Raw genomic sequence first — 23,967 nt, forward strand, 5'->3', positions numbered from 1 at the left:
ATTCAGACCCACTTTGGGTTTTTTGAAGCATTTGGATAGAAAGGGACAGGAGGGATTTCAAAGGAAAAGAAATGTATGTGCAGAAGATTGAAGAACACACTTATTCACACTTCATTTTTTGGAGTTCCGGAATTCTTACCCCAGACCTCAGTTCTTGGATATAATTTTTTTAATGACTGTTTTCTATAATTTTCTTTGGTTAAACTTGAATTGGCATTCTCATAGTGCCTTTTGAATCATTTCATATTTCAGAATTTTTTTTTTCAAATATATAAAGAATCTGTTTGCACTTTGCAAGCATGTGCCCTTTTCTTTCCAAAACTAAATGCTTACATATCAAAATAAAAATGAATATTTGGTGGATTTATGTGGCTTCTCGCACATGCATATCTACTTTTTTCAAAAAAGCAGAAATTTCATAAATTACAAGTAGGAACGATTGATTTTGGAGATTCATGGATCCATTCTTATGAAAACATAATGAATTACAGGTTCTTTTCTTTCCAAAAAGGGTTGACAAAATCAAAATAGTCATGAATGATTAACGAATGTGGCCGTTTATCTTTCAGAAAATTTCAGATTAAAATATTCTTAAATATAAAGTGAGTTCATGGAGTAAAGAAGAGACGTAGGAGACTGCCACTTAGGAAAGAGAAAGATAATTCTTAATAAGTGCATAAGAAATGAGTTCTGGAGCTTTTTAACTTGGTCGGAAGACTTCTGCTGTTCCCTTCAGTTATTGTGTGAAAAGTGGTGGAACCAGGTCCATTTTAGGGGATGTGCAAGTTGTGTGTTTGCTAGAAAATTAAGGAGGCTTAAATGAGACATCCAAGAATGGAATCAAGACCGTTTTCGGGGATGTTGAGTCTGAAGAAAGAATTGCAGCCTAATGCGATCTCTATTCTTGATCTCAAAGGAAGAAGATGAGGGGCTGCCCAGAGAAGATTATAATACAAGAAACTGAAATAAAAATGGACCTTCATTTAGGCAGGAGGAAATGTGCTGAGGCAGAAAGCTAGAGCCTCCTGGTTGAAAGGAGGCAGGAACACAATTTCTTCACGGAATGACTAACATACATAAGAGATACCACTTCCTTGATAAAGTGGAAATTCATTGGTAGATTTTTAACGAGGAAGCATAAATTAAGAACATCTTTTGCAATTTTTATGAAAACCTTTACGTAGACCTGAATGTTAAAAGACCTATTTTTAGAGGCAATGGTCTTCAATGAAGTTAATACAGAGCTTTGTAGAGTCCTTTCTGTGATGCAGAGGTTTTGGTCATCCTTAAAAATTGTAATGGGGTCAAATCCCCTGGCCTGGATGGTTTGATTGTGGTTTTTGGAAAACAAACTGGGATGTGTTTAAATGAAAAATGATGAAGGTACTCGATGATTTTTATAATCTGGGTGAAGTTTAGACAGCCTCAACAAAACTTTTGTTGCTTTGATTTCTAAAAGGTGTACGATATCAAAGACTTCCGGCCAACAGATTTTGTTGGGAGCGTATACAAGCTCATCCCCAAGGTGTTAGCCTCTACTTAAAAAAGGTGAGAGGTGATGTAGTTGGACCATATCAGAATTCTTTTGTGGAGGGGTAGCAAATTATAGGTGCCACCTTAGTGGTAAATGAGGTGGTTGGTTCTTACATCAACAGGGAAGGAAGTGGGTGACCTGCAAACTCCTTATGGAAAAGGCTTTGAATCTCTGTTTGTGGAGACCTTTATGTTTTTATGTCATGGATAGAATGGGTTATTGAGAACAGTGGCATATATGGATTAAAAAGATATCTCATTCCCTCAAGCTTTTCAATTATCATCAATGTTTCCTCCATTGAGTTCTTTAAATCCTCCAATCACCTTGGAGAAGGGAATCCGCTGTCCTCTTTTGTTTGTCTTGGTCATGGAGAACCTCAGCAGAATGTTGACCTATGTTCCTGATTTTGGCCTTGTTGATAACTTTAAAGTTGGACAAAAAGGCAATAAGGAGAAAATCTCTAACCTTTATATTCTACTCTTAAGATCTAAAATTGAGGGATTTCTCTTTGTTTGGAATATGTGATACCTTGGGAATAATTTAGGGTTGTTTTGTTGAGTTATTTTGTGGGTTTTATTTTGATATTTAATCGTTTTGGGGTTATTTCATAATTTTGATAGTTCTATATTTATGATTTTTTATTGCCTATAAATATTGGCATATGATCTAAGAATAATTAGCTTTTGGTGATTAATTGAGTTTTGTGTTTCTTGCTCTCATGACTGTCGCTTTCCCTCTCTCCATCATGTTTGATTCTCGCATTTTTCTCATGTCTCTTCTTCCTTATTGTTTCTTCTTCTCCTTGTTTTCTCTTTCTATTCTTTTATCTCAGTTTTTCTCACTTCTCTGCTGTTTTCTTTTGTCTAATCCTTTAACTTTTCTATCTATTCTCTTTCTCTGTAGCCATTGGGGGTGTAATTGGTTCACTGTGGTTTAGCTTGAGGCTAAATCAAAAACTGAACCAAAAAATCAGTTTATCAAAATAAAAAACTGACATTGAACTGAAAGCATCAGTTTCTCTGATTCACAGTTTTTTGGTTATCTGGTTTGGTCCTGCTTTTGAACAGGAAATTGATAAGGTCTATAATTACTGAAGGTGGTAAAATATTTTTTAATTTCAGCTGAGCCCTTTAGCATGGCTTAGAAAGAGGAATGCAGGTAGGTACGCAAAAGCAAGCAGGCATAAGATGAAGAATTATAATTTAATTTTAATGAAGCCCATTGAGGCAAGCAGGCCCGCAGGCTGGGACAAAGAGGAGACACCTGGGGCAATAGCTTTTATAAGCAATTTGGGGCTGACGTTTTCTTGTGTTTTTTCAATGTGAGATGACTTCTCCCAATCAATCAAGCATGCAGTCTGTAGCTCGCACTGACTCTCCCCCACTTTAACTCTCAATTCCCATTTCCCACATTAGAAGATGGACGTCTTCCTAGGCCTCCCTTCTTTCTATATAAGCCCCCTTCCCCTACGTGTTCAATTGACCAACACGTCATTTGTCCATGAAGCAATAGGTAATTTAAAGACTTAAATAAAACATTGTCTAATGACATTATGCCGGTGAATTACCAGGGGTGCGTCAATGGGCGGGCGGCTTTCACCCCCTGGCTTTGATGCTGCACCATAGTGTCCAAAGCGGCACGATGGTGGCTGTCCCTGGGTTATTAAAAAATATATATATTTATATATATATATATATATAAAAGTTATTAATTAATAAGAATATATATATATATATTTTTTTCAGTTTGGTTTTATGAAAAAACTGAAACTGAATCCTCGAAAACCTATTTTACAAATATTTAGAAACTGTGACTGAAACCAAAAACCAAAAGACCAAACTATAGTTTAATATGGTTCGGTTTTGGTGCAGTTTTCGGTATTTAAGTAAATTTTGTACACCCCTAGTAGCTGTCCTACATCAATTGGTGCAAGAGCCGGCCGTGAGTCCCTCTTTTGCTACTATAGTAGACATTATTCCAACCCATCTCCATCCCATATGTCACAAGCCGAACACCTCACACCGTGTGAAGGGTCATTTGGCACTAGTTGTAGCACACCAGCTTAACTAGTTAGCCGAAAATAAACTGCGGGATCACCACATGAACAAGTTCACAACAATACAAATTATGTAGAAGCAATAAGTAAGCATGAGTCAAGTGGTAAACTGTAAAGCAACGCATCATGTGTTTAACGAAGGAGGCAAGTAGGCTAAATATGTTTATAATTGCTAGTGAGTTAAAAAATGATTAATGAACGCACACCCCTAATGAGCTTTATAGGCTAATCTCATAGCAAACATCAATACTATCATGGAGTCGATACTCTCCCCTTCTAACTAAGGCATTACTTTGCCCAAAGATTGAAACCTAAACTAGTATTTACACGATGGTTTGCCACCCAATGTGCACATGGCCAACATCCTCATGACTCAATGCTAAGTACTCTTCATCTTTGTCCATAAATAGTTGCATGTCTTTTGCTGACATCAAGATGATTTATTATTCATCTTTGAGGCCCTTTTACTTCACTAATAACTCATGTTGTTGTTGCCTTGATGACATGTACTCTTCAAGAATTTCTTTAACTTCCAATTTATTGGGTTGCGAGGTCCTCAGTGGTGCACTGGTTCATTGTATTGGGATTAAGCTTTTAGTGTCGGCGATGAATGGCTTGAGGTTCATCCAAGTTGATTCAACTTGTAAGAGGCCTTTTCGGCCTTGGCCTAGATAGGATTGTTGCAAAGTAGTCTTGTTTCTCGATATTCTTGATTGCATAGTGACTTAATCTGTTATGGATGGAGCTTAATAAGATTGAGTCTCCTCACATTGAGCTGCAACATTCGTCTACCAAGGTGCTCACTTCATTCGCTTGGAATTTTCTCTAGGTATGTTTGGGCAATCTTTGCATTCTATCTCCATTCTTTGGTGAAGATGTATGCTCTTGAACTCTTTCCTACATCCATTGGTTAGGCTTGTTGATTATTGGTCTTTTTGGCTGTTGAAATAGAACTGAGATACATCGAGTAGTTGCACCTAATTCTTTTTATTGGCAGTGAGGAAATGACGCAAGTACTCCCTTAGTAGCTAAATCTCTACCATCGAAATGCGGATGATAGCTTGAGGAGATGTTAACCTGTGAACCGATGATTATGAAAAGTTATGAATAGAAGTTCTGGTATATGTCTTTGGGAACACCATAATACTTTGAAGAACAATTTTGCTATCTTTTCTGTTGAGTGGTACATTAGCTTCAAAAACTTGTCTATAACTACAAGTATATGCCCCATTTCTGGACTTTGGTAGGTTGTTTATGAATTCAAGTGACACACTCTCTCATGGTCTCATTAGCACTTGAAAAGGCTCCAACACCCATGCGTGTTCATTCCATTTTGTCTGGTTGGCACTGAGAAAGGTTTAGGTATGCTCAATCACCTTATTTTGCATTTGTCACTAATATTACCTTTGCTTCAACAATGCCAAAGTCTAGTGCCATCCTAGGTGTCTTGCCCATATGATGTCATGACCTTCTTGCAACTTTTTCTTCCTTAGGTCACTTGCTCGAGAAACAATAGGCAGTTACTATGCATCGACAGTAAACCATTTTTTGACCACAATAGGCGTGCTTTGCACTTTTCTACCAACTTCATGAGGTTTTGAATGGATCTTTGACAAGGTTCTCCTTAATGCACTTTGCATTGTTGTGGTATTGCTATCAAGTGTGTTAGGGTCGCAAGCTTGACTTTATTGCACAACACATATGTGACTTGGTTCAATTGGCCTGCCTTGTGCTTGAAGAAGTCAAACTTTGCTAGGAATTCTTGCCAAGGAGAGATAAGGCTGTGAAGAAATGGGTAATAAAGGTTGTCTTCATCACAAACTTAGAGATCCAAGTAGGCTACCACACTTAAAGACAATGGATCATTACAAACATCTCCTTCTCACGAGTTGTGTGCTTTTGTTCAACTTCACTAAGATTATGATTCATATGCAATACCTCTTCTATTAAGACTCCACAAGGGCATAATCGGTTGCATCTGTCTATACTTTGAAGGGCTTCATGTGTGTGAAAGAGTAAGTATCAGATAGTCCAGATCCTTCATTATGGCTTCCTTCAACTTGTCAAAGACTTCCTGGAAAGCTTGCGTTCAATTCCATCCATGACCTTTTTTTAACAATTTAGTTATTAAGACATTCCTCCTTGAGTACCCTCAATGAATTTTTGGTAATAGTAGGCTAGTTAGAGAAAGGAATGTAGCTCCTTGACTGTTGTTGGGACCTTCCAATCTTGAAAAACTCTATTCTCTATATTGATCTGAATATGACCTTGTTCAATCACATGACCTAGCAACTTAATACTCTTTTGAGCGGAAGAGCATTTCTTCTTCTTCACATATAGGCCATTTTCCTTTAGCCTATTGAACCTATCGAACTTGTTGAACACATTCCCTATATGCTCCTGATGCAAGTAAAACTATAGATAACAATGTTGCCAAGGTATATCATGACAAGCTTGTTGAGGTAGTCGTGAAAACACTTGATCCATCAAATTTGGCGCAGACATCACTAGAAATTCATAAGCCTTATACCATGTCAAACAAGTAGTCTTCAACTCACTAGCTCGTGCTGTCGTAGACAAGTCAAGTATGATAAAGTACTTGGTATGACTTAGTTGATAAATCAACAATTATTGGAATGGGATGCTTGTTGTGCACAGTAATTCTGTTAAGCATGTGGTAGTCCACACACGTCTGTATGCTCTCATCATGTTTCCTCTGAAACAATACCAGTACTCTGAACAGTACTTTGGAAGGTCATACTTAACTCTCTTCCTATAACTCATCAAGTTGTTTTTGTTATTCTGTTAATTCTTGAAGCGCCATCAGTAATGGCCCCTTGGTAACAACTTGGTCTTATGCTTTACACTTCGTTGTTGGGGCAAGTTATTTGATAGATTGTTTGACATTACAACTTGAGAATCCTTCAATAACATCTTGGATGGCAGTGCACACCAGCTTTTGTCTTATGTCTTCATCCACCACCAATGAAGTGAGATATGTTGGTTCACACCTTCTCAATCTCTTGTCCGATTGCATTGTAGAGAGGAACTTCTCATCGTATCCTTTCTTCATCGTAGCTTGAACCATGCAAGGGTGATCACCAATTAAGCAAAGGGAACCACTCAACTTCAGTGGAACCACCATAGTCTCTTAATTCTACTCCAAATATTACTTGAAAATTGTCCATTTTTGCATGTCTTGCCTGCTGACCATGCTTCATAGCTACTCCTATTGTAGATTGGGTTGTGGAGTTAACCGTTTCTGTATCCTTAGTCCTTATCCAGCTTCAAGTTGAGTCTCTGCTCCTCACATTGTGAGACAAAATTGTGAGTAGCCTTCATATCCACAATAGCATGGGTGCTCTTCCTATTGATCCATTGATCCTCAAACATTAACTTTTAGGTTGGGAAATTGTGGGTTCTTTCATCTGCCTATCCAACATGTTGAGTAATTGCATTGCACCCATCGTCGGTGTCTGCTGCTACTCTTCCTCATCCAGTCCTTGTGACCCCTCCAAAATGGATGCTTGCAAGGGCATTGAGAAATGACTCGTGAGGGCAAATATTGGCAGTATACATATTAACATTAGCTTCTAGTCAATGAGCATATATTAACAGAGTCCAGTGTTTTTTTTTTAGTGTTTTAGTGCTTGTTTTCGTAATTTAGTCCAATGCATCTGCAGGATCAGATATGTCTCAACTTATATGTGGACATTGCCGTACATATCTAATGTATGCTCGAGGGGCAACAAGTGTCAGATGCTCTTGCTGTCACACGGTGAACCTTACACCAGGTATGGTATTTGCCTTTTTGTTTGCATATTGCGAGACTATTAGTCCCTGTATTATGCCATGAGCAAGTCGTGATTTGCAACGTACACTTTATCCTATCTGCTGTATATTTAAGTTAGCAAAGTGAAGAATCATGTGTGCTGACTGTACTGCACGATGAAATAGTTTGTTGCGGGGATCCCTTTTGCCAACAAGCATTATTTCCAAATTTTCCCTTTTTTGGTTGAACTGTATCTGAACATCATGACGTATTTTCTTCATTAAAGAAAGAAAGTGGACAAATGACTAATGTGGTAGTACTGAAAACTTACCAAAAAACCAAAATAAGTTCCAAAACTGAACGGAATTTATGTTTAGTTATTTCTCTTATTCTTTTCTTTTCTCTTATTAATATTATTTTTTTTTTAATCTTTTGGTATTGGTTTTGCTTGCTGACTTTAAAAATTTCGATCTTTTAAATGCCTATTTTGATGGCTATATTCTGAGCTTGAACAAGAAGTATTCTTTACCATGGCCATGCATGCGTAGGATTCTTTTTTAGTTACTTTTATTGTTTAAAATTTAAGGGTGAAACGGGCAATTACCAATCTGTCTATTGGCCAATAAAGCTCTTTATCCGCTTTGTTTTTCATAAATAAACCTTAGTTTATTTCTTTATTATCAGCATCTTTATTTAATCTTAGAAAGAGTTGTGCTTTCTCAAAGCAAATATTAAAACTCTGCCTTAGGTGCCACTGCAAAAGTTTTTAGGAATATAGATGCAGCCTATATCTGAATTTTCTTTGTTTTTTATTGGTTCCATATTTATGCACTAGGACGAGAATTAATACAGCAAATACTTCGTTATCTTTCTTGAAATCTCTACATGCACCTTCACAGGCATATTGTCATCTCTCTAGTATCACTACTTTGTTGGGTTGCAAATTGCATCACAATATGGTTAAGTTATTCGTACTTTTTTTGTATTCTATTGTTTTGACTAGCTTGTTGCTCCTTTTTTCCTGGTTATTCCTGAAAAGCACCCAACCAGTTTGCTCACATTAACTGTGGGAGCTGCCGGACAACACTTGTGTATCCATATGGAGCTCCATCAGTAAAATGTGCAGTGTGTCACTACATTACGAATGTTGGTGTAAGTATACTTAACTTTGCTTAATCTCTTAATTGAGGGAATTATATTTTAATATTAATTTGATTCTAATATAGTCCAGAATTTTTAAACACCTTACATTTTGCTTTTGAAAATCTTTTACTCACTGCATTGGGAGACCTTGGCTCCTGATTTTATGAATTTCTCTTCTTTGTCCACACTTTGGAAAATTGAGGAGATTTCTCTGTGATTGTCTAATCATGGCATTCATCTCTTTCATCCATTGTATACGTTATGCATTCACATATCAAAGTTTAGCTTGTAATTGCTGATACATGCATTGCAATATATAATGGGTGAACATAACTCTTGGTTTACTTGAGCTGCAGCTTGAATTGGACAACAGATTTATATGACTGGTGTCTTGTGATGATGTTGCTTTATGCTCTCAACATGTTTGATAGTCTTATGATCTATTTATTTAAATGATTGAGTGAGAATATGAACCTCCAGTTTAGATTGATCTTGGCTGGACACAGGAATGCTTCTAGATTTTGGTAAATCTGGATTCGATAATGCACGTGTATCATTGTGCGGAGGGATTTCTTTTTGATGATATAGATATAGTTTCCTCTAATCTCCTGCGAGAAGAATGGTTAGGAAGCTTTTTGTTTCCATAAAGGGTCTTTTGTGGAATTTGAGCAATTAGAATGTTGGCTGGAGCTCTATATCTTGACCAATCAAGATGATAAATTAACACAATGGTCGCCAAAGACTGCTAAAATGTTTAGGTTGTTAATCAATCGGATACTGTTGGTGTCACGGCTATCTGAATCTTGGCAATACAGATAATTGTGGGGCATGTGATCCAGTCTCCTACTCTTCTAAGTCTATGATTGCGTATGAATGGATTTTAGAGTTTTGTATCCACTTCAACTTGAGTTCTAAAACATATTTCTAGGCTTGACTGTAGACTGGCCATACTGTATTCTTCTTTTTTTATTTATTTTTATTTATTTATTAGTTTTTATTTGCAAAGGAAAAGGACTGTCAAAGCGAGTCCTATGAACTTGAATATTGGTCACAAGTGTCACCAAATGTTACTGTGATTGGTAATTTGTTTGTTTGTTTGGTTGGCTTTCTTGTTATTTTTGTTTTTTGGTGTTATTATAGGGAACTTAATGTGTTAGATCTCAATTAAAGTGTCAAGTTCAATACTAGTTCATGGATAGAGCAAAAGCTAAAACAACATTGCTTGGAGTTTATGGTGCAGCCTTCATTACCATAAACTCCATTATAATTTCTTCTTCTATGAAAAGGTTTTATAATGGAGTTGGTGTGGCCTAAACCCTTGCATGTGGAAGGTACTCCCAACTATCTTCAAAGATCTGCGTCACTAAAAAGCCTGTCAGAGCTTCTCCAAGCTGTTTGCTTTTGTATGATTGTGATGCAACAGTACTTGCTATACAATTGTTTTCTTGATATAGTTCGTATATACATTCATTCATGCATTATTAATAGTCAAATACCTCGACTTGTGCTGATTTGAGAAGGGGGAATGGGGGGCTTGAGCTGGGGTGAATTTTGCTCATGTGCCTGTATTTTATTTCTATTTTTTTTAGTCAACCCTCTTATGCTTAACATTTACATCAAGGAAAATAAAAGTAGTAGTTTTTTTTGGGTATGAGAAAATTCATTGAGGGACAAAATTTGAGAAATGAAAACTAGAGGATTAAGTATCTTCCGTCAACAAAGTGATAAATACATAAGAAAGAAAGAACAAACAGAAACAACATTGAGGCGACAATGCCTGCCAATCTTGCTGAAGAAGAAGAAGAAGAATCCCATCCTAAGAATAAAGTTAAAGGCCTTCGTCTAAACTTGCATTCATTCCATTCCAATCAAATGCCCCTAAAGGCAACAAAGATAGCATCTTCCATAAACAATTAGCGTCTTTACTCCCACCAAACCCTTTGAAAAAAGTAAGTAAAAAAACATCTATGGGATCCTTACAAACCTAGACCTAGATTTGTTAGTGGATGAAAGAGCAGAGGAGAGAGAACTGTAGGCCATAGGAGAGAGTCATAGCTCCCTCTCTAGACCTGACATATATAATTAAAATATGCTCTTATGATATGAATAGCCCCAGACAATAAAAACATACTCTAAATATATTTACTGCCACATTAACACTCTCTCTCAAGTCAACATTGTTAGATATCTGTCAGATCTTTGTTTCACGTCAAGTATGGAGTGTGGGTTGAGAGACCTTCATCTGGAGACAGCTTTGTTTTCTTGCTTAGTAGGAGGGGAGCTAGTCATTTGGATAGATTTGTTTTCTATTTGTGAGTAGGAGGATGAATTTCCTAATCTTACGCAAGAGGTGCTGTCTAGACCTTTTTTCAATCTTTTTTCCTATCTTGTTAGAGTCTAGCAATGTTTAGTTGGGTCTAATCCTGGTTGTTTTGATAAATTGTGTATAGATCACCATTCCTTTCATTCCTGGTTAGAGAGCCTTAGACAGAGCCTTCTCTAAAGTTAGGAGGGTTTTAGGTTTATGTAAAAAACCTAAAGAGTTTGAAAGAGGGGTTGAAAAAGTGGAATAGAAAAGTCGTTTGGTGATTTCAGGGTCCAGAATGCTAATATTCTCAGGGGATAATGATATATTATTAGATAGGCAAGAGGAAGTAGGGAAGTGGTCAGATGATCAGGCTGTGAAGTATGTTTCTTTATAGTTGAGCTTGAGGATATGTTGCTTAAAGAAGTGTAGAGCTGGAGGGGGAAAACTAAATTTAAATGTGTGAGGGATATCAATTACTAGTCAATATTTTCCTAGATTGGCTGGTGGTAACATGGGACAGGACCTCGTTAGAGAATTGGAATCTATGGAAGTGGAGGTAATTAAAGGTGCTAGGTTGATTGAGGAGGAGGTTACTGAGTTCTTTTTCACTGAGATTCATTCATGGAAGAGTTTTTCTGTGATGGGGTTATTTGGAAAAATCTTAATTATACTTTTATCATTTTTTCATCTTGTTCTCCTTTTTTCTTTTTCTTCTTTTTGTAGTACCATTCTTCGCCTTCCCTAATGAATTTCTTAGTTTATAAAATTTTTTTTAGTCCCTAAGAAGAGTTAATAAGGTGTTGGATTTTCTTCCTATCAGCTTAGTAAGCGTTATTTAATAGATTATTACTGAGGTTCTTGCACATAGGCTGAGTTCAGTGTTAAGTGATACTATTTCTCAGTCTGGTTGCAGGTTGACAGATTTTATAGTAGCTAGTAAGATGGTGGAGGATGTTTGTTGTGGGAAAAGGGGAGGGGATTATTTTTAAGTTTGATTAAAAAGGCATGCCATCAGGCTAGTTGGAAATTTCTACCAAAGGGGTTTGGTGAGAGGTAGCGATTGTGGATGGGGGTGTGTCTACAATGCATCTTTCAGTGATTATTAATGGGAACCTAAGTCTTGGATTAGGTATTTGAGGGGTGTGAGGCAAAGGGATCTGCTGTCTGTTCGTATTTGTTGTTGTGGTGGATGCTTTGAGTAGATTGATGGATAGGACAGCGTGTAGGGGGTTGTGAGGGGTATTGGGGTGGCAGTTAATGGATGGTTGTCTCATTTACAGTTTGGTGATAATAATGTCAAGACAAAGAGTCTGTTAAAATACCATAGATCTTTAGGCTTTTGGGATTTTGTTGTGACTTAGGTGGCTAGGTGTTTGGATGGGTGGAAAGGTGCTTTATCCTCTTCAGTTGGTCATATCACCCTAATTCATGCATGTTTCTCTAGTATCCCTTTGTTTCTATTTATCTTTGTTTAGAATCCTTGTTGGGGGTGGCTAAGAAGATGAGAACGTTTTCAAGGATTTTCTTTGGTTGGTGGGAGGAGAGGAGAGGGATCATTTGGTTAGTTGGGAGGTGGTTTGTAGGTGTGAAGAGGGGTGGATTGAGTCTTGGAAAGTTAGTGTCTGAAAACATGGCTCTTTTGGGTAAATGATTTGGGGGTTTCCCTTAGAGGTGAGCTCCTTATGCCAGAGTTATCTCAGAAGTAAATTTGGCATGCAGAATGGCTGGGATGCTAGTTTGGGTACTAGATGTTCATATGAGAGCCCTTGGAGACTCTTCACAAGTTACCATTTATTCATATCTTGCTCTATAAACATAATTTGGGTGAGGGGTCTCATTTCGTTTTTTGGAGGATATCCGATCAGGGTATTCTGCCTTATCTATTATGTTTCCTCATATTCATCATCTTTTCCTGCGTCATAATGCTGTTATTTCTTCCTTTTTGATTTCTAGTTGTAATATTCATGCATGGGATTTTCATATTTGAAGAAATCTTAATGATAGGAAGGTTCTAGCTCTCTTCTTTGCCTTCTCTGGTTTAAGATTGTCAACTTTAAAACAGGAGGGGGATGTTCAGGTTTGGGGTTTGGATTATTCAAGTTATTTCACTTGTAAACCTGATGCAGAACAGAAAAGAGGAATTGAGCAATGATGTAGAAAAGCAATCAGAATTTCTGCCAATAAATTGGAAGTGAAACCTAGGAAACGAGAGGGGGAAGAGGAGGAAGGAGATACAATGAGGGAGTGACATCTTCACTTTCAATTCAAATTCATCAAAAAGTAACTTCCACATGGCTTTTACACTCTATTTATAAGAAAGCCCAATTTACAAGTAATTGCACATAAAGCCTTAAAGATGCAATGGGGAGGTCACATGTTCACTTTCAATTCAAATTCATCAAGAAACTAACTTCCACATGGATTTTATTCTCTATTTATAAGAAAGCTCCATTTACAAGAAATTGCACATAAACCCTTAAAGATGCATGATATTACAATAGAATTCCTAAATAGTCATGTAGATACTACAAAACAACCCCCAAATACACATAAGCCCTTTACAAATAAGCTAAACACATTTGGGTTTAAGAAACAACAATTGGTTGGTGGCTTTTAATAGAATTAATGCCAACAATCTGTTGCAGAGTAGGTCTTCCAAGTTCCAAGGCATTATCCCCAGTTTGGAGACTTCTTCTCATCTATCCTACACTATTCTTTTACTTGGGGCTTATTGAGCATGTTATTTGGCATGTCTGGAGAAGATTGGCTTGTCTGGAGATTTTGGAAGATCATTTGGGTATCTCTTTTAGAGGTTTTAGGAGTAAGGAGTTGAGTTGTTTTTGGAATTTTGTGGTGTTTGCTGTTCAGTGGGGGATATGATTCGAACAGAATGTGCGTATTTTTACTGGAAAGGGGTTTAATGTTTCTTTACTGTGGGACTAGATGCAGCATATGGTCTTGGTTGTTCTTTCTCTTTTTTTAGTTTTTTCTGTATTGTTGAAGGATTTTTTATCCTTCCAACTGTACACTCTTTCTTCATCTAATAACATCTTTCTCTTTTAATATATAAAATAATAATATCATTTCAATCATATGTATTATCCCCTTCCCCAGTGTGGTGGCATGCTTTGCCGTAAAGTATTATTCATTTAGGCACAATGCTTGCATGCATGGCATCTGAAAATCTGAGAAGATTTCTGAGTTGTCAAATTAGGGCACTCTTGCTTGTGTATGTTGCCTTTGTTGTGCAGTTAGTTATACTCACACTGGATTATTTTCTATTTTTAATTTGATAGCCCATTGTTAGATACTGCAATTGGAAATGGTTCTATTATGTAGTTCTTATTTTTGATATTCACGAAGTACAAAAAAAAGGAATGAATCATCACTAAAACTGATTTAATTGGTTCCCTGGCAATTGTAATCACCGCAGTGGACATTTCAGTTGAAAGAGCAAATAAACAAGTTAAAAGCTCTGGCAAGGTTATTTCTCATAAGATGGGGAATTGAGAGAGGTTGTTCAGTGACATAAAATATTTGATTTTATATTTCTGAATATAATCACTAGATGTGTAGCTGAACCCAGTTCAACAAGGTAAAATTTCCTTAAGCAATCACGACTCTGGCTCATGTGATCAATGCACTTCTCACTCTCCCCCTTACTCTTGTCAATTTGGCTCGAGGATATATATGTAATTATTTGGGTCTTCCTTGCATGTGAGCAAGTGTCTAGGGTAATTTTGCTCACTATAATCGTAGCCATATTATTATTGTTGTCATCACTGCTGCTGCTGCTGCTGTTATTGCTATTATTTATTCTTTTAAAAGTAAGCTAATCCTTGTGAGTTATTTGGGTGCATTTTGTGCGTCACTAAGCCTTACTGAATTCCATTTGAATCCAAATTAGGTGTGGAATTCATCATACATTTTGTTATGAAAGGTCTCATTCAAATTTCTTTCTCCTCTCTCTCACACACTCTCTCTCTCTCTCTTCTCTTCTTAATCTTCTTTATTATCTTCTCTACTACTATAATCTTTATTAAATCAAGCAGTCAGTATCTGCTCTATTCATTTCTTTCACCTATGAATATCTTCAAACATTTAAACCTTATTACCTTAATGTATTTTTCCTGCATTGTGGCTGAGTCATTGAGTGTTCTTAGAAGTATTCCTCCAAACTATCAAAAATTTTTCTCTTCTCCTAGGTTTATTCATGGACTTGACCATGAGTTGGTTTTCACTTTTCAATGAGTATTTCTATTTGCTTCTTGTGCACTCAGATGGAAAAATTCAATTTCTACATTAACAAAACTAATTGGTTAGTCATATTTATTCTTCAGTCAAATTTTTGAGTCCACTTTTCATGTCTTTGATGTTTGAAGAAGAAGAATTGGTGTCAAGGGCTTAGGGGTGTGATCTTAGCATTACAATCCTTAAAAATTGTTGAATCCATTGCTGTCAAAATGATGGATTTGAATCATGAAATGGAATCTAAATTTTGTGAGTTATGAATAGAGAATCAAATTGAATCATAAGATTCAGCACAAACTCTAAAAATCTGCTGAGCAACGTACACGTGTGTGCATGCACACATTCTTTCTCTCTCTCTCTCTCTCTCTCTCTCTCGCACACACACTCTCTCTCTCTCACACACACTCACACAGAGATAGAAAACATACCTCAAAAATAAAATTATTGATGAAAATAAAATGATGATGTTCCCTAATACACATAAGCACACATCTATCATCTATGCATGCATAGAAACCATATGATCAAAAAAGTGATTGTAGCTCATCTTTGAAATGTCATGTCATTAAAATGTCTCCATATTGAAAGACTTCTAGCTTGAAAATAAATTATTCCTGAGGAGACTCATCAAATATAGAATGTGCTTGTTACACTCTTTAGAAAAAGTTTGGTCTGTTTGGTATCATTTTTGTCCATTTCCTTTTTTTTTTTTGTTGCATTACAGTGAAGAAACCGGTGGTTACGCCTTCATCTACGTTGCTAGTTTTCTATTTCTTTGTCATTTTGCTCTATTGGTGCAATACTTTAATATTCAAATTTCATTTTGTGGATTAAAACATTCTATACACAACTATTGATAAAAAAAAATAAAAATTAAAATGATTGAATGAAAAAAATGTTCATAGAACTTTTCAAATTTTTAAAAAAAAAAAAAAAAAAAAAGACATCAAAATATATTTTACCTTTTTCAATTGTTATGTACAATAAGATTGTTCTTAGCACTAAAAAGTGAGTTTAAAAATACAGTAACTAACAGATTTATGATTGCTTTCTATTTTTTAATTATTATTTGATTTAAGTACAAAAATGAACATGCATTCAATTGGGTTTTTCATTTGCTTTAGTTTTAGAAATATTAACCAAATATGTTGCTCATTTTTTAATTTTTTAATTGCTGTTTCTAGTTTTGAGGTTTTCATATTTGATTTTTGTTCCCATAAGTTCTTTAAAGAGAAGAAAAGAATTTTGTCATCATAAAAAAAAGAGAATTACATTCATTTGCATAATTTTTGATAGTGATCCCAAACAGCTTCTAAATGTAGAAGGATTTTGTTTATTTGATTCTACTTTATAGAGCTCCTTGGAAAAGGTTTTAAGGCTTTTTTGCATGAAAAAATAGTGATTTTTTTTTTGTTGGATTTTTAAATAGTTTGGGTTTGATTGGTGACTAGTTAGGTTTGTTGGGTTGGTTTAGATAACAACAAAAAAACCAAGCCTTAGTCCCACTAAGTGGGGTCGAATATATGAATTATTTTCCGCCAATTTATACGATCATGTACCATTTCTTTTGATAGATTCAAGGATATTAAATCTTTACTCACTATCTCCTCCCAAGTTATTTTAGGTCTGCCCCTACCCCTTCTACTGCCCCCCACAGTAACTAAGTCACTTTTCCTCACAGGTGCACTATAAGGCCTACGTTGCAAGTGTTCATACTATCTGAGTCGTCCCTCCCTTATCTTATCTTCTATAGGAGCTACACTTAACTTACCACGAATATGTTTATTCCTTAATTTATATTTCAGTGTTATACCACTCATCCATCTAAGCATTCTCATCTTGGTAACTTTTACTTTTTGGATATTATGTTTCTTCGTCACCCAACATTCCGATCCATATAGCATAGCTGGTCTTATAGCTGTCCTATAAAACTTCCCTTTCAATTTTAAGGGCATTCTACGATCACATAGCACACTTGAAGCACTTCTCCATTTTGCCCAATCTGCTTTAATTCTATGTATTACATCATCTTCAATTTCTCATTCAGCTTGCATAATAGATTCAAAGTATCGAAATCTACAAGTGCTATTTATTTCTTCATCATCAAGTTTAACTTTGTCTCCAATATTCCCCTAATCATTACTAAAATTACATTTCATATATTCTGTTTTATTTCTAGTTGTCCTAAAGTCTCTAGATTCCAAAGCTTCTCCCCATAATTTTAACGCAGCCTCTACTTTGTCCATAGTTTCGTCAATTAATACAATATCATTTGCAAACAACATACACCATGGAACCTCCTTTTGAATACTCTTAGTCAATTGGTCCATCACTAAAGCAAAAAGATAAGGACTCAAAGCAGATCCTTGATGTATACCTATGGTAATTGGAAATTCTCTAGTTTCTCCATCTATAGTCCTTACACTAGTCATTACTCCATCATACATATCCTTATTGATATCGGTATACCTACGACATACACCCTTTTTTTCTTAAATCCCACCATAGAACTTCCCTAGGTATCCTATTATTTGCATTCTCATGGTCAATAAATATCATATGCAAGTCCCTCTTCTTTTCCCTAAACTTTTCCATTAATTTTTTTAAAAGATAAATAGCTTCTGTGGTAGATCTTTCAGGCATAAAACCAAATTGATTTTCTGAGATCTTTGTTTCTAACCTTAATCTTTGTTCAACTACCCTTTCCCATAGTTTCATCGTATGACTCATAAGTTTAATTCTACGATAGTTATTACAATTTTGAATATCTCCTTTACTTTTTGTATATAGGTATTAAAGTGCTTTTCCTCCATTCATCTACCATTTTCTTAGTTTTTACAATTGTATTAAATAAATTAGTTAACCATATAATTCCGTTATCACCCAAGCATTTCCAAACTTCAATTGGGATGTTATCTGGTCCCATAGCTTTCCCATTTTTCATCTTTTTTAGTGTAAACTTAATTTTGTTAACTCTAATTTTGCGAATAAATCTTATATTTTTAGTCTTTTCCTCACTTGGCAATTCTAAGTTTAAGCCTTCTATTTGGTTTTTGTTAAACAACTTACTAAAGTAACTTCGCCATCTTTCTTTAATATCTTTGTCCTTAACCAAGACAATATCATCCTCACTTTTTATGCATTTTACATTTCCTAAGTTTTTACTCTTCCTTTCTCTAGCTTTAGCAATTTTAAATATATCTCTTTCCCCTTCTTTTGTACCTAATCTATCATACAAACTATTAAATGATCTATATTTAGCTTCACTAACGGCCCTTTTTGCATCTTTTCTTACCTCCTTATATTTTTCAAAGTTATCTCTGTTTCTACATTTTTGCCATGTTTTATACCAAATTCTTTTTGTCTTTATGATTTTTTGTACATCTTTATCTCACCACCAACTCTCTTTGCTATTCGAGAATCGTCCCCTTGATTCACCTAAAATATCTTTTACTATCTTTTTAATAGAGCTCGCTAATCTATTCCAAAGAGTATTTGTATCTATCCCATCCTCTAAGGTCCAATCCCCATCTTTGATCATTTTATCTATAAATTTTATTATATTTTCTCCTTTTAGGTTCCACCATCTAGTTCTCTCCTACACTGGTTTATTTTATCATTTTTCTTCCATTTTTTAATATATATATATATATATATATATATATATATATATATATCTAACACTAAGACTCTATGTTGTGTGGTTAGGCTTTCACCTAGAATAACTTTACAATCCTTGCATGATAAACGATCTACCCTTCTAGTTAAAAAAAAATCTATTTGACTTATATTTTGTCATTTTTAAAGGTTATTAAGTGTTCTTTCTTCTTAAAGCAAGTATTCATTATACTAAAATCATATGACATAGCAAAGTCTAAGATCATCTCCCCAGACTCATTTTTGTTTCCATATCCATATCCTCTATGTATTATTTCATAATTTTTATTATCTCTTTCAACGTGTCCATTCAGATCTCCTCCTATAAATATTTTCTCAGTCCTTGGTATGCCTTGTATAATAATACTTTCCATATCTTCCCAAAATTGTCTCTTAAGATTTTCTGCTAAGCCAACTTGGGTTGGTTTAAATGTGCATGTTTATCAATTCACTAATTGTAAGATTCAGCAATCTTGAGATTCATTGTCAATTTGTGCATATTTCTATTTGCCTACTACATTCAAATCAAATTCCACAATTTGACAACTATGGTTGAATCATTAAGCAAAACCAAAGCAACAGTTTTGTTAACTATATGTTCCAGAAATTAATTTGTACTTTTGAGTACTTGGGGAAGAAAAGTACATTGATTTTTCATTTTTGATGTCCTTGTTCAGAGTTGTTGTGCAGTGTTTGCCTCTAGAGATGCATGATTGGGAAAGATCATGCAAAGTTTGGAGAGTGTAGAGCAGGGATCTTGAATAAGGGTAGGCGAGGTAGAGAAGTGTACACGTAATGGGAGAGAAGTAGAGTGGGGCCAAGAAAAAGATTGAGCAATCCTTGGGAGCTCAAGTAATGGAGTAAGATAATGCAAAGTGGGTGACAAGGAGTAAGTATGGGTGATGGAAGAATTAATATGGTGGGGAATGAGGTAAGGGTGAGATGGCTTCCTTGTTCTAGATAGAGAACATGGGTAAAGATCGAGGACAGTTACCCACCCATGGATGACAAAGCAGGGGTATTTATGGTGGTGGTGGGATGACCATACATAATAGGGTATGCTTGTTTCATTGCATAGCTCAGGACACAATTGGATATTCTTTCTTAGCTTGCGTTGAGAACAAGAGAATGAAGAATAGGATTAGACTAGGACATGAAACTTATCCTTTTTATGTGGGATAGAGCTGGCCGGTCCCTGCCCTGCCTCCCCCAACCAGCTAACTTCCACACTTCCATGATAGGCATCTCCTGCACACATACACATATAAAAGGAAAAGGGAAAAATTTCCCATCATGCATTTGCAATCTTTTCATGGAATAGCAGAGAGTCGTTGCAGCTAACTCAAGAGGGTTTTTTCTTCTCCAATCAATTCCTCCATCGTTAGCCAACGTATGTTCATCTTCAACAGTTTGGAAACTTCTCCAGCTAGGCAACTCTGTGATTTTGTCCAGATTAGTTCTTTGAAGGCCCAACTGATATATGTCTGATATTTCAGCAACAGAATGCAATGGATGCAGAGGCCTCTTGCAGTATCTTGTGTTTAATTATTGGAAAAGATGATGAGAATAGAGTTCTCCCTCTATATTTTGGGTAATTTAAACTGCATTCAATTATTAATAATTAGTGGAAGAAGACTGATGATTGAATGTTTGAAGAAGTTGAATTGAATCCTCTGTAGCATTGTGATCAAATATTCATTTTTGTTCCAAATCTTGGGATCTTTGAAGAAAAGCTTGTACTGATCTGCAACGTTAATTTTACAACCATTAATTTTTATTTTAACTATGGATAAACTCATATCATACAAAACATTTTGTTTGGCATTTGTTTCAACAAGTTTGATATGAAGACAAATTTGAAAATTTGCAGCAAGTTTATTTTAGTCTTTTGAATGATTAGCATGTACTACTGTTTTAATAGGTGTTAACGAGGCTTGCCTAAGGTGCACTTCAGGGTGAGGTGAATGAAAAATTCCACAAGGCATAGTTATAAATCCAGAAATCAAAGCGTTTGCCATTTGGTATTAGGCGCCCCTCAAGATTAAAAATGCGCATTTTTACACATAAAAGGTGTATGCTTTATGGGAAGAGGGGGCATGGATTTATTTTAATAAAAAACGTAATATCACTTGTGAGCTGCTTCAGATTTTTGACAACACTTCAGATCTTTGACCAGCTTCAGTTCATCTCCAGGTCCTCATACTCCAGCAGGCTCTGCCTTCTTAGTTGACCCTTTAACGACCTTGTTCAGATCTATGACACTTCTTCTTAGGCGATCTCTTCCCATGTCAAGAACCTGCTCGTGATCTTCTTCAAATCTTTACACACTGGTGGTCTCTCCCTTTAGCAACCTACCTCTCATTTTGGTGAGCCGCAATGACTGAAGGATGATCTTCTCTCATAGAGAGAGGTGGAGATGAGGCTTTGCTTTCCCTTAAGAATCAAGCATTCAAGAGTCTGGTCTGGTAAGAAATGTAAGGGATCTATATTTTTGTATTTTTGATGACACGAGACCTTTTTTAACCAAGAAAGACAGCCCTAGGAGAGTACAAATACCCATTGGATGAGCGCATGGCGGTGGCCTTTAATGCATGGGCAAGGAGCGATGGGTTCTAAAATTAAATATCGATGATCCAAAGGGGTCACCAAATGGTCTATGTGCTCGATGCACAATTTTAAGACCCTTGTTTCCATTCCAGCATAGTGTTCGTGTTATAATGTGCATGCTCTGAAGAGATCTGTGTGTAAAATATAATTCATCCAAGGTATAGGATAGAGCTCTGGAGTACTTAGAGCCTAAGAGGCTTTTGTTAGCTAATGCCCAAGGGACACTGGTTAAGGTGTTGCTTCAGGGAACATGTTGCATTTCATTAATTGGTTTGATCATGAATGCCCATGATTCCTAATTTTAATTATGAAGAATGTTTCTTAGTACTCTTATGTTAAAACGACTGTTCAGGGTGTGTAAGGGATTTCCAAGTTGTGCCCACGTCTCATTTACAAGTAACATAAAAATAACATAGACCTGCACAAACATCTAATATCAAAATTTCATTTATGTTGTAACCTTCTTTTCTCCAGTACTGTCTACAGACGACTCCAACATTACTATTTTACATGTAGAAGGGAAGCTAGGTCAGTAGTCACAAATCAACAAAACCAAACACATCGCAATATATCTACACATCTGAAGTGTTATAGTGCTAATACATTTTTTTCGTGACTTTTTTTTGGCATCCTCTGCCACTGATTTCTTATGTTTTAGCTGGTGATTGGGTTAAGGTACTAATATTGCTATGGCATTGTTTAAATGCAGGTGGGTAATGCGAGGGTCTCAATCCCTGTGCATAGACCTAATGGGACAGCTATATCTGCATCAATGCCTTCAACTTCAACAGTATGTTTTGAATTTTCTTTTTTTCTCTTTTGCATAGTTTTTACACAAACTTAACTTTTTCTGGGACTGCCATTTGTATCTGCTACAGAGCCAAACTGTTGTTGTGGAGAATCCTATGTCGGTTGATGAAAGTGGTAAATTGGTAAGTCTTTCTGACCATGTTCTTCCTTTTTGGGTTATCAAACAATTTCATACTTCAAGCTATACAAATAAATGTCCTTACATGACTCTGGCTTCACAGGTAAGCAATGTTGTTGTTGGGGTTACAACAGACAAAAAATGATCTAATATTATAATGAAGCCTTGTTAGCTGGTCCCTGCTTTGATTTACGATGAAGGAATCGCGGTGTTATTTGGGCAAGGTGGAGTTCAAATATTATTCTAAATCAGCTGGAAAGATTATGTGGAGATGTATATTAATATGGTGACGGTTCAAGTTCTCATTTTGAATCACATAATGTGTTTTTAGAGGGAGTTAATGTGTGATTTGTATTGAGGTGGAAAATGTGTTTCCTCCTGGCATGTCTTGTATACCAAAATTGAACCATTGTTTGTCGAAATGGTATGTCTTTTGCCCATAACATTCTTTTGTTGACAGCGGACAATAAATTTGTAAATTCTCCAATATTTTATGTTGTGATCTTTAAGGGACAACACTGGGTTTGTCAGCCGAAGTGCAGCAACACCTGTTGTGTTGTAATGTAAATATGTTGGAGAAATTGAGTCTTACACTTTGGTTTTGGGTAGTTGCATGTTTGGTGGCTAAGTTGATATATACTAAACATGAGAGCTACCACTTGATCCTACCTAATGTTTGGTACGGTGAAATGGAACGAAATGCAAGTGAAATAAAGTGAAAAATTATATGAAAGTATGAAGATTAATTTTGTTTCTTTCCATTCTATTCTTGCATATTATTAAAACACACTCAGTCGACAGAAGGTAATCCAAAACTTGATGACAACATTCAATCCTGAGCACCCTATCCCCTGAAAACCAAATGAGCTGGAATCCAGGAGAACATGTGCATGTTGAGAAAAGTTTGAAATAGGAGCATGTAGCCGAAAAAATTGCTACTATAGACATGAAGAAATTATCTAAACTGTTACAAAGGGGAAAATGAAAGAAATGTCTTTCCTAAATAAGATTAGGGTGAAATTGTTGCCTATTATGAACCCTATAGACCACCTTAAGACATTTTGTGCGTCACACATTAGGTCTGGATGCATTTTCTCATTCCATTAGTTCCATACTTAGTTCATGGGTCATTTTTTTGAAATCAGTGCATGAGGAAGAGATCCCTCATGTACTATTTTATTGCTCACCTTATTGAATGTTAAATGACATAATGTGTCACGCATTTGCAATAACCCTTAAAAAAATTGTTTTGGATTTGGTAATTGAGGCTTGAGCTTGGATGCATTTCCTCATTCCATTAGTTCCCTATTTAGTTCCTGGGTCATTTTTTTAGAAATCATGAGGAAGAGATCCCTTAATCAAATTCTTAGAGACACCGTTTGCCTTGGTGTATTCCTGGGAGGGGGGGGGGGTGAATTGGGTATTTAAAGTTTATAGCATAGGTCTATTAATTTTAACAACAGTATTACTCAACCTAGGGTCTGTCTATGCAATTATAAACCCAATCATTCGTAATATTAAAATACAAACATTCATGTGCTGGAATTTGAAATGCGGAAATTAAAAGCACGCACAAGAAATATTATCGGGGTTCGGTCAACTGTGTTTACGTCCTTGCCTCTAACTCATAAGTTCGAGGATTCCACTAATGCTTACTTAACGGGTGAAGCGGCACCGATTATAACAAGATCAATTAGCACAGGGTTGACCT

General features: G+C 35.9%; 1 protein-coding gene across 1 annotated transcript in view; it reads left to right on the forward strand.

The window, feature by feature from the left end:
• Nucleotides 1-22,743, forward strand: part of LOC131159803 (protein LSD1) — a 43,297-nt gene extending 20,554 nt beyond the window's left edge. Inside the window, exons 3-7 of the mRNA XM_058114975.1 lie at nt 7,274-7,384; nt 8,402-8,514; nt 22,038-22,118; nt 22,207-22,260; nt 22,360-22,743. Of these exons, the coding sequence (XP_057970958.1) occupies nt 7,274-7,384; nt 8,402-8,514; nt 22,038-22,118; nt 22,207-22,260; nt 22,360-22,401 (401 nt within the window). The 3' untranslated portion in view covers nt 22,402-22,743. The remainder of the gene's footprint in view (nt 1-7,273; nt 7,385-8,401; nt 8,515-22,037; nt 22,119-22,206; nt 22,261-22,359) is intronic.
• The last annotated feature ends 1,224 nt before the right edge of the window (nt 22,744-23,967 follow it).

Source organism: Malania oleifera, chromosome 7 (assembly GCF_029873635.1).
Source record: "Malania oleifera isolate guangnan ecotype guangnan chromosome 7, ASM2987363v1, whole genome shotgun sequence".
Taxonomy (NCBI): Eukaryota; Viridiplantae; Streptophyta; class Magnoliopsida; order Santalales; family Ximeniaceae; genus Malania; species Malania oleifera.